General features: G+C 41.2%; 1 protein-coding gene across 1 annotated transcript in view; it reads right to left on the bottom strand.

The window, feature by feature from the left end:
* The window catches only part of LOC133965309 (CUB and sushi domain-containing protein 3-like), a 205,497-nt gene that overhangs the window by 73,346 nt on the left and 119,728 nt on the right, over positions 1-12,423 (bottom strand). The window contains exons 36-42 of the mRNA XM_062399793.1: positions 9,278-9,402; positions 8,997-9,093; positions 7,621-7,725; positions 3,674-3,792; positions 2,552-2,621; positions 685-801; positions 203-412 (exon numbers count right to left, since the gene is read on the bottom strand). Of these exons, the coding sequence (XP_062255777.1) occupies positions 203-412; positions 685-801; positions 2,552-2,621; positions 3,674-3,792; positions 7,621-7,725; positions 8,997-9,093; positions 9,278-9,402 (843 nt within the window). The remainder of the gene's footprint in view (positions 1-202; positions 413-684; positions 802-2,551; positions 2,622-3,673; positions 3,793-7,620; positions 7,726-8,996; positions 9,094-9,277; positions 9,403-12,423) is intronic.

The following is a 12,423-nucleotide window of genomic DNA, read 5'->3' as shown; positions in this document are numbered from 1 at the left end:
TCTTTATCCTTACACTTTTGTAATCTTACAACCTCGGTAGAAGTGTCTGCCTTGCAGGACTAATCGCTGTCCCTGGTCTGTCTCCGACCTGACTGACGATCTTTTAAGTGTTCTATTAGCTGACTTTTCAGTCTTACACTTTTTCAGCAGCCGCTATGATAACAACCGATTTCTACTTTGCCATGGGGACTCAGCACCTCACCCTGGTAGACGATGTGGAAGCCAGGTTTGTTCTGGGAGTAGTCGCTGTGGAAGAACAGTGTGGTCTCGTGTGTGGTGCTAAAGAGGGAGTTGGGCACCATGGGGCCACTGAACCGATCAATCACTGTTCCCGTCTCCAGACTCCCACTGCGGACCTCCAGATAGTCATGAACAGGCTCTGTTGAGAAGTTTAGAAACTGCAGATGGATCCCTAAAAATCAGAAGCACTGGGTTAATGTATGGGAACATTTCATGAATATATGAATAACACAAAAGGTGAGTGAATGTGTATCTTCATTTTAAGAACTATATTTCAAATTCAATGTTTAAAGCATACATAAAAGATATGGGTTCTTTTCTAACACAATGAGGAGAGGAGAGGAGAGGAGAGGCGAATAACAGAGCAATGCAGAAGAAAGCAGCACAGAAGTCATGAGAACATGAAAGAAAGAGGAGAAGAAGAAAGAGGGTGTGATGACAAACCGAAGCCAATAGGGAGCTGAACTCTCCAGCTGCAGTCCAGGCTGCTCTGGTAATTCCCTGGAAAGCCTGGGCTGAGGATGACGCCGCTGAAGTCTGTCATGGACCCGCCACATTGAGCTGAGGGAGACAGACCAAGGAAAAATGAAAATGTCACTTACCCACGGAAAAGCCCAATGGGATAAAATAAAGACAAAAAATGACTGAGGTACTAAATATCCAGAGAGGGCGAGAGCTTTGTGTCTCTGATTACAGTAGATGCATGATTTCTGGGTATATGTACCAAAAGGAAAGAAGAGTGGGGCTGGGTATGCATTAACCACATGCTTTCACAAACATGTGTTCTATGTGTTTATGTGCAGGCTGCAATAGGGCAGCTTTGTGAGCGAGAGAGAAAATTAAGTGTTGTGCATGTATCCGTGTCTGAGCGTGTCTGTGACTTGTGCTTGTACATCTCTGCTTGACTGTGTGGATTACGCTCCATAAGGGCATTTGTGAAAAGATAACAGACTGAGGCACATCCCTTGTTTGGTGGTGCTTTAAATTACAATAAATGAGGGAGTCAATATTCAGTACAGCACCCCAGTGCTCAGCGGTGGCAGTGATTACTTCACCCTCCCCCTGCATCAGCCCACCTCTTCTCTTTGAATGTGTGTTAGAGAACACTACATCTCGCAGTGAAGGTTACTCTCAATCCCCTATTCTCCTCCAGTTGCACATATCCCACTCTTACATAAACAGCCAGGTGTGATACAATTACAGCCACCAGAGGCATCACTGTAAACTTGTAGCTGGATCATTCCTCTTTTTCACCATCTTAACCCCAACCGGGAGGGGGGGTGTTGCTGCCATCTCTCCGGGGACTCTCACAACAAGCCAGAATTCGGCTAAAACTACCCTGGGATGTAACTGTGATCCAAGTGGAGGAAACCTGCTTTACCTGCTTGTGTATAAAGAGAAAACGAAGAGGCACTTATGAGGATGTTTTACTGTTTAGCAAAAGGGCATGCAACCACTTTGATGTAAGTTTATCAGCAACAAAGTGACTACAGATCCTCGGGTGTTGGGATCAGCTTATGCGCTGCAGACGAGCGAGGAGTGGGCTAACGAGCGAGCACACGCATACAAGAAAAGGGCTGTCAACTGCAAAGCCTGGATTTATGTCTGCAGTGAACTGTGAAAACCACAGGGACAGATCATTTACATGAAGAGCACTGTGAGCGTGTGTTTTTGTGTGCGAACGGGTGCATTTTTTTTGCCTGTGTTCATATGCAAGGGTGTGTAACAGTGCTTACACTGGCCCGTGCACATGTTTGTCTACATGTGTAATTGGGGAAGAAACGGTGAGGTGTCCAAACACAAAGTGGAGCAATTCCTTAGTAATCTGCGGAATCTGTCACTTCGCCAATCAACTTCAGAAGATGTGTTGGGGGAGACCAGAGAATCATTGGAGGATTCAAAAAATCGAACAACACACTGAGATGCTGCAAAGCCTTATTGGTTTTCAACTGAAAGGAAAAGTATAAAATTCATAAACTCCTCCCCCAAGCCACTCACTCCCTTCCATCATTCCCCTCCCGGATCTGAAAATGAAATTGTTGGTTTCCCTAATACAATAACAATTCCTCTGTGAGGCTACTGATCTATTGTGATGCTGTGTAGGACTCAGGTATTAGAATGGGAGAAATATAATAAAAAGACTTGTAGAAAAGATGAACAAGGAAAAAGCGAATGAGAAAAAGGAAATGGAAAAAGACAAAAGTGAGAGTGAGTCTGTTTGATGCAACAAATGTGTTTTTGTCGTCTGTAATATCACCTCATTGAAACCCTGTATGCTGAAGATATCAGACAGAATAAAAGAATAAATTACCTAAACACAGAGGTACGGGGTAATTCCATCTTCTGACGGGGCCAGGCATGCAGGTAATATATGTATTACCCTGTTCAGAGAAGAAACAAACAAACAGTATATTCACTTTCTCCAAAATATTAAGCAGGTGGTGCTTGCATCAGATTTTCTGATACTTTGTTCGGTTTTTGGAGTTCTGAAAATCCTCTCAACGTCTTGTGTGTTAATATTTGATGGCATCAGGAGCAGGAGAGGGACCTCTCAGCCGCAAGCTGGGCAAGGGTATACCACCCTCTACATAGAGATGAGCCACATCCTGCTCCTACACTTGTCTTACAGGTAAATAATAAGTAACGGATAATACTGTTAATCCTGTTTAAAATATTCAGAGCAGTGTTGATGTTTTGATCCATTAAACTATTTTTTGGACGAGATACTTGTAAGTAAGCTCTTTAAAAACACCCTGAAGCCAAATCCTGAAACAGCCGTCTACAAAACATAGTTGTGAATACACAATCACACACACGCACGCATGGACACACACATGCCGTTGAAATCAATACATGTGGCTTTTGTTTCCACAATGGTGTGTAGTCTAGTGCTGCCGTTCAGAAACTCAGCCTGAAGATGTGTGTAAGAAGTTGCTGGTTGGTCCGGAGAGAATGTAAAAAAGAAGTGAATACCCGGGTCGGGGAATACAAATCAGCGTGGGATTAGTGAGGCAACTGTTAACACAATCCATTGCCCGTGGCCTTGGAAAGTCCTACAGCTCAAAACGCCACAGCCGCAGTATCTACTCAGGGAGGATTGGAAGAACTTAAAGCTGCTTTTGCGGAGGCACACACTCACATGTATATCGGCGCGCACACACTCTTAACAAATAAAGATACACGCATTAACACATGGAAAGTAGCCCCACATGCGCATTCAAGCATTTCTTGCCCGCGCTTACTGTTCCGCTCCGACTCACACAAATGTCATAGAAAATGTACTTAGTGACGCGTCTTTGACAAACTCATCCTTGTATTCCTTGTGAGGGTATTTCCTTGAAACTGTCACTTCAGGCAGGTAGATATGATTCACAAGTCATGAATGTATAAATGCTGGATATCTGTATTACCAGCGCTGGATGCTTTCACCTACCTGCAACGAAAAGCCTTGATCACACTGGAAGGACACCATGTCACCCACGGTGTAGCGGTCGCTGACTCTTAGGCCGTTACTGGGAGGCAGCGGCTCTGGGCACGAATCCAAACCTATTGCTTAGGACAGAGTCACAACACACAAGTGTGGACAGCAATCATTCTTCTGCACAAAGTGGGTTTGAGACCTGTAACGTATCAAAGCATTTGATATTGTTTCATCCATTGCAAATATATAATCATCCAATACCTGTGGAGAAAAAGGGAACAATTAAATTAACACAAAACGTTTTAACATGTAATTACACAGAGCCTAATTTTAATAGGCTTGTAATTGTGAAATAATTGAGTAAGTCATTTTTTTTTCTTTCCCTTCATGATAACGTTTAGAAACTGGGACAAGTCACAAAGCGGTTCTACTGGTGGCTGAAATCGCAAATCCTTCCGACTGTGATCTTACAATGCAATCCCTGTATTAAGTATTACTCGACAGCACCAGAAGCACCTCCATGGGAACAAAGTGATAACAAAGCCACTCGCCAAATAAATAAAAAAAAATAAAGATTTTGATTTGAGGCATCGAGACCTCAATCAAGCATTTATTCAATGAAATACAGCATTGGAAAAATGTAAAATGTTGGCTTTTAACCAACTGAACCGATTGAATGCAAAACCCCCATGGAAATCTGCTGCTGCACTGATCTGGCTGTAGTAACAGATAGATGATGGAAAGGGGACCTTTGTAATAACACTAAAAAGCACATATACATTCATTTAGACATTTTCTCTTTGATACATTAGTAGAAGTAGGTCATGGTGTGAGTAGTAGTGTGAAGGAGAATATACAAACACAGCAACAGAAAGTATCGCACCTATTTGTGGGCACAGATAACACTTCACTCAAAAGAGAAATAGACAAACCCCTCACACACACACAAACACACAAACCCACTCCATGCGTTAACAGGGCAGTATGTGGGTGGATGAGTGTAAACATGGCAGCAAGGATGACAACACAGGACTCAGAACAATTTATAGGCAGCTCTTCGGGGAGCTGAGTAACGGGAGTGGCCGCCCTGCTCTGCATCGAGTGAAAGTTAGAAACGGATATCTGAGTGGGAGGAGACAGTAGCTGTAAGGCTCTTAACAGGAATTAACTAGAGACACCACAGATACAACTGGTGAAGAACCACACCACAGGAGGAGTGGGAGGATTATTCAACATGTGATGATTTCGAGGAAACTTAACTTCACATGTGACGACTGTTAAACTAGTATTTTTAACAGATTTTTTGAAAACCATTTAGATTTTTTTGTCATTTCAAGAAGATTCTGTGACAGGATTCATGATGTTGAAACAATGTTTGCAGTGCAAGGCTGCAATAAAGTGAGGTTGACATCCAAGTGAAATGCGGCAATAAATTAAACAGTTTCATGAATGTTTTATGTGTCCTAACTGTAGAGAGCAATCAGCCTCCCCTCTGCAGCATTCTGTGAGATGACTAAAATGTTTCATAACGCAGTGCATCCACATTTACTATGATTAAAAGAATGAAAATAGGTATCAATTACACAAAGGATGGTCATGGTCATGTAATGTGCATGAAACCAGTTAGTAACTACCTTTGCTTTATGGCATGAAGGAGCATCATGTTGTGACCATAAGAAGATGGTAAACTGTGGCCATAACAGTCAACAACCATCCTGAGATGTGTTTTGGTTTTCAAAGAATGGTTGATTGGGATTAAGAGTGTGTGTCTGGAGAACTTTCCCCAAACCCATTACACCACCACCTCCACATTCCTGGACTCTTGATACAAGGCAGGTTGGTCCATGGATTCATGCTTTTGATGATAAATTCTGACTCTACCACCTGCAGCTTCAGCAGAAATGCAGATTCATCAGATCACACCACACGTTTCGGTCTTCAGCTGTTTTGGTTATTAGCCTGTGCCTACCGCAGGCTCTGATTCGTGTGATTGGCCGACAGAACTAGACACTGATGTGGCCTTCTGCCTCAAGGTTCAATGTGTGGTGCATTCTGATGCTTTTGTCGCCACACTTCTGAAGAGTGGTCATCTGAGTCGCCGTAGCCTTTCAGTTCCTTTCAGCCTGAGCGTTTCTATCCACAGATCTGCTGCACACTGGATGTTTTTCATTCTAGACACTGTCATTATAGAGTCATTATTCATAGATTGTATTGCCGCTACTTGAGTAGCTGTTTTCTTTCAGGTAAGAAACATGGTCAACTTGATTACAGGTACAGGTCAAGTGATGAAATGCAGATACTGACCAGGTGATTTCTGCTTATCTTCAAAGATTGTTCACATAAGATACTGACATTCTAAGTGTACAAAGTAAGACCTATACATATATGATTGGACCTGGAAAGTGTGTTTTCAGGCAGATTGGTCTGTCTGGCATCTGAGGATGAATTTCTTTTCAACTTTTCAGACATTTTGCTGCCACAATCTCGCTATGTAATGTAGGTCTCTGGAGTATGCTTTGATTGAAGCCCAGTGTTGGATGTTATTTTATATGCTAATCGCCATATTGCTTGTGAAAAGTGTTTTCAACTAAAGCATGCTGTCTGCCTAAGGAATGTAGGCAAGCTAGAAAAAATATGAATAGAAGCAGGAGAGAAATAGAGACGACCGGAACCTGCGGTTTACACGAAGAATCAGCAAACGCACTTTACAGGGGCCGTAGAGGCAACGTGTGAGACAGTCATGAAGGAGAGAGTTGACGTCGAGACATGGCACTGAAGTGATTCTCAGCAGTAGGTAGTGGAAGGGGGGGAGGGGGGTTAGCGCAGAAAGGAAGCAGCCCACTGAGAGACATGGCTGCGGAGTGGATCCAAGCAAGAGGAGGGTGTTGCGGAAACGAAACACTGACTGCGAGAGACATGACTGTGAAATCGTTCTCAACAGTGTGATGATGCTCGCGGACTGACACTGCTGACAGCGAGGACACATTTGTGACAGCAATGTTTTTCAGGCTTCTTTTGTTTTGAAACACATTTGTGGGAGAGGATTTTACATAAAGAACGTGTGTTTCTTTTGTTGCGTTGTGAATGGAATCTCGGAGTTGGACCTGCCGGCTGAGCTCTGCGATCCACATTCCGACACACTGAATGTTGTGAAGTTCAGCTTTTCCCCGCGAACAATGGGTGCACTGTTGTTCTACATGGTGCACCTCACAGAACATTTGCGACAAAGGGGTCTCCCACAGCTACACCAGTCTGGAGATTTCTCAAATGTGTCCGAATGTCCGTGAAGGTTAAGTAACAAACCAGCAGGAAGACAAACAGGAGGAAGAAACAAAGCAAGCATAAGCTTAGAATGAATCCAACTTGGAGACAAAATAAAAGCACGGGAAGTTCCCCTGACATTAAAAGAAACAAAGGGAAATTGGCTGAGATGTAAATAACCATTGGAAGATGGTCTCAAAGGACAATATTATTAAATAAGTGCAAAGAGCTCCATGCATCATCAGCAGATGCATCATCCCTACTTTCATTTGTATAGTGTTTGAATTTAAGGAATCTGTAAATAAGTCGCTCCTCTGGGGCAAGCTACACGCCTTAAAATGTGAATAGCCTGTTATGAGATTAGCAAATTTACTCATTAAATGGAAACAGATGAAGGCCGACTAAGTTAACATTTATGGGAGGATTTAAACATGACACCATCTGGAAATACCACGAGTGCCAGAGAAGCAGATACAAAGAGTGGAAATGAGTGGACATACAGAGGAAGTAACTAAACTAAAACGTGCCCAAACATTCACTCCCTCAAACTCTGTCTCCCCAACTGTGCCACCCAAACCAGCTGTCCCTCTAACTTCTTATGACCCTCTGCAGCTGCTGGAAGTCAGCAGCAGATGGACACACAGATACAGACAGCAGACAAAGTGACAGGCAGCCAGACGAGCCGTCTCTCCTCATACCTGTGTACTCCAAGTGGAAGCCGGCGGCGGACACGCTAATGTCAGACTGGAAGGTCAGGTACAGGTTGTTGGATGTGCTATTCAGCAGCTGGGGAATTGTCGTACCTGTACGATGTGAAGGAAATATATTCTAAATTTAGACATGTGAAAATGTGTAACACGTGAACACGAACTTGCGGCAGCCTTTTCACTTTGCTTAATGAGTTGATGAAATCATGGTGCAAACATAAAAGTGCTTCATATATATATATATAAAATGGGAAATAGTTTGTAGTAAAGTAAAAGAAAAATATATAGAAGTATTTTGTGTCAGGAAAAATCCTGCTTTACAGAATATGTAAAGATTATAATTTCAAGAGAATTTTATAATAAATACTAGAAAAAATAAATGGTCTTTATTTATATAGGAACTCTCCTTGTCTTGATAACCACTTGAAACACTTTCATCATTCACACACACATTCATACAGTGCATATATGTGCATCGCACGTCAAGGACACACACCTCTCAAAGCCGTCAGGGACAATTTGGGCACGTTCGGTCAACTTTGGGGATACTTTAGCATATGGATTTTTGTCATAGTGTATACAACTCAATATACACAGTAACTAATTATTTTTCTTATATCTTTACTTACATGTTTAGAATATGATGGTTAAAGGGACATTTTTAATTCATATGTCCTCTGAGTTCAAACCTATACAAGCTTGTTTCAGTATCTTGGAAATTTATACTACACAATATATTGTGCTAAAATGTCAACACTGTAAAATTCTTGATTCTTATATAATTTCACCTTTCTAACTTAAGCCCACAATAACATTAATTTCCAGCCATTTGAACTGTTCCACCCTTTTAATAACGCCTTGGCTCCCTGCACAGAGAGAGCTGTAAAACTTTTAATGTAAAGGCTTTGGTTGAAAATTAGATATCTATCATAGGAAAAATTCTACATCTATTTTAGTCTTATTAAACTGGTAAAAGAGGTAAAGGGTCATTATGCTACACCAGTCCATCTTACACCGTGATTCAGCATCTAAAATGATGCGCTAGCTTATTTCTAGGAGGTTACCATGTGGCAAGAGCATCAGGTTAATTAGCATGAGCCTTGAGGCAACACTAGTGCACTTGTAAAATTCCAGACTGAAACGGAGACTACATTAAAAAGAACTCTACTACAGATAAGAACATTGTGTGAGAGAAGAAGGGCATTTTTGTCCGACTTCTTTAACTGGTTTTTAGACAGCCTTCTCAAAGGACGCGCCAAATGCAATCAGCTCCATCAACACATCAGTCTGCTGCCGGGGCCCTGTGACATCCATGACGGAAAATCAAGAGGGAGCTGACAAGTTAAATTCAGTTGTATCAGATTTACCTGAGTAGCTACCAAGCCTCCGAGCATTGCCATCAACCCCGTCAAAAAAATCCAGCGAGTCCCAGTTGTGTTCCGTGGCGAAGGTCACAACTTGAATCTGAAAAAAGAAAGACGCGTTAATATGAACCAAACAGAGCATTAAAAATACAGGAGTTACAAAAAAGCGAACATTAGTAAAAATGGTGCAAATAAATAGTTTAATACTTAGTTGAATCCATCCGTCAAATCTTTATATCTTTTCAAACATGACGATACTAAGGCCTGTATTTGTGTCCTCTCACTTGGATGCCGGCTCCCTCAGGAACGGAGATTTTCCAGGCGCAGTTCAGATAGTTGGCGTACGGGTCTGGGTATCCAGGAGAGAGGATGGTGCCTCTGCGGTCAGTTAAGGCTCCACCACAGGGAACTGGAGAAAACATGAGAGGAGAGAAAGAGAGTCACGACGAGGCTGAGAGATGTGAATTTTAAAGTACCTGTAGAGCCACGAGTGAGCAGGGGTCGTGATGGGCCAAGCATTACGGATAAAATATAAGCGACTATTCGTCCCAAAGGAAATTTTTGTGCCGGCTTGTTCCTAGATCCTAGTCACACAATATACAAATATAAAGTTTATATGGAGAACATGCAGAGCCAGTGTCTAATAGAAATAACTGATATCAAAATTAAAATGAATATATAGCGTGAGACACTAAACTAATACGCTTAAGTGTCAGTAAGTAGCAATGATAACAGGAGTAAATAATATTGATGATTGCACATGATATTAAACATAATGTGATAATGTTGCATGTAAATAGTCATATTGCACATTATAAAAAAGAGTAATGTAAGGGAAATATATAAAAAAGTATCATTCCACCTATTGTAAATTAGCATCAGTGTGTGGATTTTAAATGAATGTAAAATAACTAAGTTTCATGATGAAGCCATAATGGCCACTTTCAGTATGTTGTGTATATTAACTTTGTTATTTTCTAGAAATTGCCTCCTTGTCCATATGTTATTACTGCATTGTCAAATAAAGAGCGCTGCATTGCAGCACACACTTGTCGCTTCCTTGGAAGTAAACAGTTCAACCCTGATGTGTAATTTTATCCTGCAGACGCAACACAAATCAAATATTTTCAATTGTGAATGCTTTTCATGCACGGACCTTGTTTCTTCCATTGCCACAAGTAACATATTTATTGAGCCTCTCAGCTCTCAGATTTATGGTGAATTGGAGTCAGTGGCCTGGTCATGGTGACACTGTCAGGCACTGAGATGGATTTGAGCATTGGTAAAAAAAAAATGAGGGAAGGGCAATAACAGCTTCAATTTCTTTATTGCTTTTCAGATGGATGCCAATTGGCTTTTATATCTGGCCAGCTATGTTGTACATAGTGTTTGGCTTCACTCTTTGTCCATTAAGGATTGTGGTAACCCAGCTTTGCAGACCACAATCATTGGGTTTATTACACTCAACTAAAAAGACAGATGAATTCCCTTCCATTACAAATACAGACTGACTCCAAATAACCACCCTCTGGACTAATGGAATGAGACCTTGTGGACTTCAGTTGGACCTACAATGACATTTTCACCATTGTCACATCCAGTCTCCACAGGCAACTTGTGTACATTGTGGTAGTTGCTGGTTTGCCTTTTATCATTGTCTTTTGATGACTATCTTTCTTATGGCATGACATTGCAGAGATTAACAGGTTACCCACAATTTAAGACCATAATAATACAAAGTATATAGATTTTTCTAGAGCCTTCAGTTCAAGATATTTCTGTATCATATTGTAGTTTAAATAATATTTCTGGCTTACTACACTTCTTAATAAAGTCAATGTTTTACATGTTCATAATAAGTCCATTTAGTTTCTTTAGTTTGTAATTGTAAAAACTAGTTTCAGAAGTCCTGTGGACATGAAGTGTGGGTAGTTCAGTGGCTTCTGGTAAAGTCAACCCAGGCACACTCTCTGGAAGTCTGCACAGAGTCCACTTGAGGTTTCTTGTGAACTGGATGAATAGTGGGTTTGCACAACCTGCAGCACTCGCAGGCTCCATGGAAACATTTGCCTAGTCTGCAATTCTGCCAATCTTCTTCCACGTCGGACGTCAAGTACAAGATGCTGGCTAATGCATGTTATTACCTACCAGGCTCTTATGACTTTGCCATTAAAGCCAAGTAAAACGGTTATCATCACAATAGGTCTGATTGCAGAAGTGTACTTTTTCATTGTAGCTTTGCTCTGTCACAATCCATTGCTCCGCTGAAAGATTCTGTGGTGTGAAGATCTAAAGCCAGTTACTAAAATGTACCATGTCCTCTTGTTTTCTTCTTCTACCTTTACACAGCATATACAAGAGTATCTTAGATTCTCTAAATATATAACTGCAGGATAAGGAAACAACAGACCCTCTGTCTTCCTTTAAATCCACCCCAGTAACTGCAGCATCAGCCCTCTGATATCCATGGTTAGCTACAGTCGTATTGAACAATTCCCCGACAGTGAGGGAACATGAGTATGGCTGTCACTTGGAGCGGAGGAAGCCTTTCAGCAGAGTAGTACCATGTGTTGTCAAAATGAAGAACCAGATGCTATTTTTCAAGGACAGGGCTTTACCCTGTACAGGTCAATGACAATAACTGTTGTTGATGCAGCCACTGGAGGCTTCCATGTGAAAGACAAGCGGCTTGGGAATCAACAGAGAAATAAAACATGCTTTCGTTAGAAACGAGGGAAAACACACACGGACGTTTTTAGCTATGGGCTTGCCACAATATGAAGCTAATCAATATTTTACTGGTGTTATCTGCCCTCATCCACATGGTCGAGGAATCCTGACAAAGTGACTTTCTTTGTTCCTTCACTCCGAGTAGCACATTAGAGGAAATTACTTCTGTACTGTACCTCAGACCAATGACACAGTGCAGCAATCACACCTCCACGTAATGACTGCAACAGCAATGTCATCTTCAGCTTACGCATGTCACACGGAGAGGAAACTGCACTGAAATCGATTAACTCCTACATCACAACTGAAGGAGAACAGCTTGTGTAATTGTTTTGAATTCTGCTGAACAACTGAAAAATGAAGGTCAGTGCCTATGAAATTTAGTGAACTGACCTGTGGAGATTGGTTAAGGCTCCTTTGACGGTTTGATGTGTTCATGCATTAAATAATAATATAATAATAATTATAATAATAACAATACAATAATAATTATAATAATAATAATAATGATAATAGCATGTGATGAGAAATCAGACTATTTAATTTGTATTTGTTTTCTCTTTTACCATTTCCTGCTGGATTTCCAAAATTAAATGAAAAGAATAGAGGTACACAGTATGAATACAATTATGTTTTTCATTATGATTATAAGTTCTAACCCTCACATCTGAAATAAGGTCAAGGGAAATAATGACGTTTT

Source organism: Platichthys flesus, chromosome 11, assembly GCF_949316205.1.
Source record: "Platichthys flesus chromosome 11, fPlaFle2.1, whole genome shotgun sequence".
NCBI classification, from domain to species: domain Eukaryota; kingdom Metazoa; phylum Chordata; class Actinopteri; order Pleuronectiformes; family Pleuronectidae; genus Platichthys; species Platichthys flesus.
Note: the sequence above shows the minus strand (reverse complement) of the source record. Positions and strands in the feature narration are given on the sequence as shown.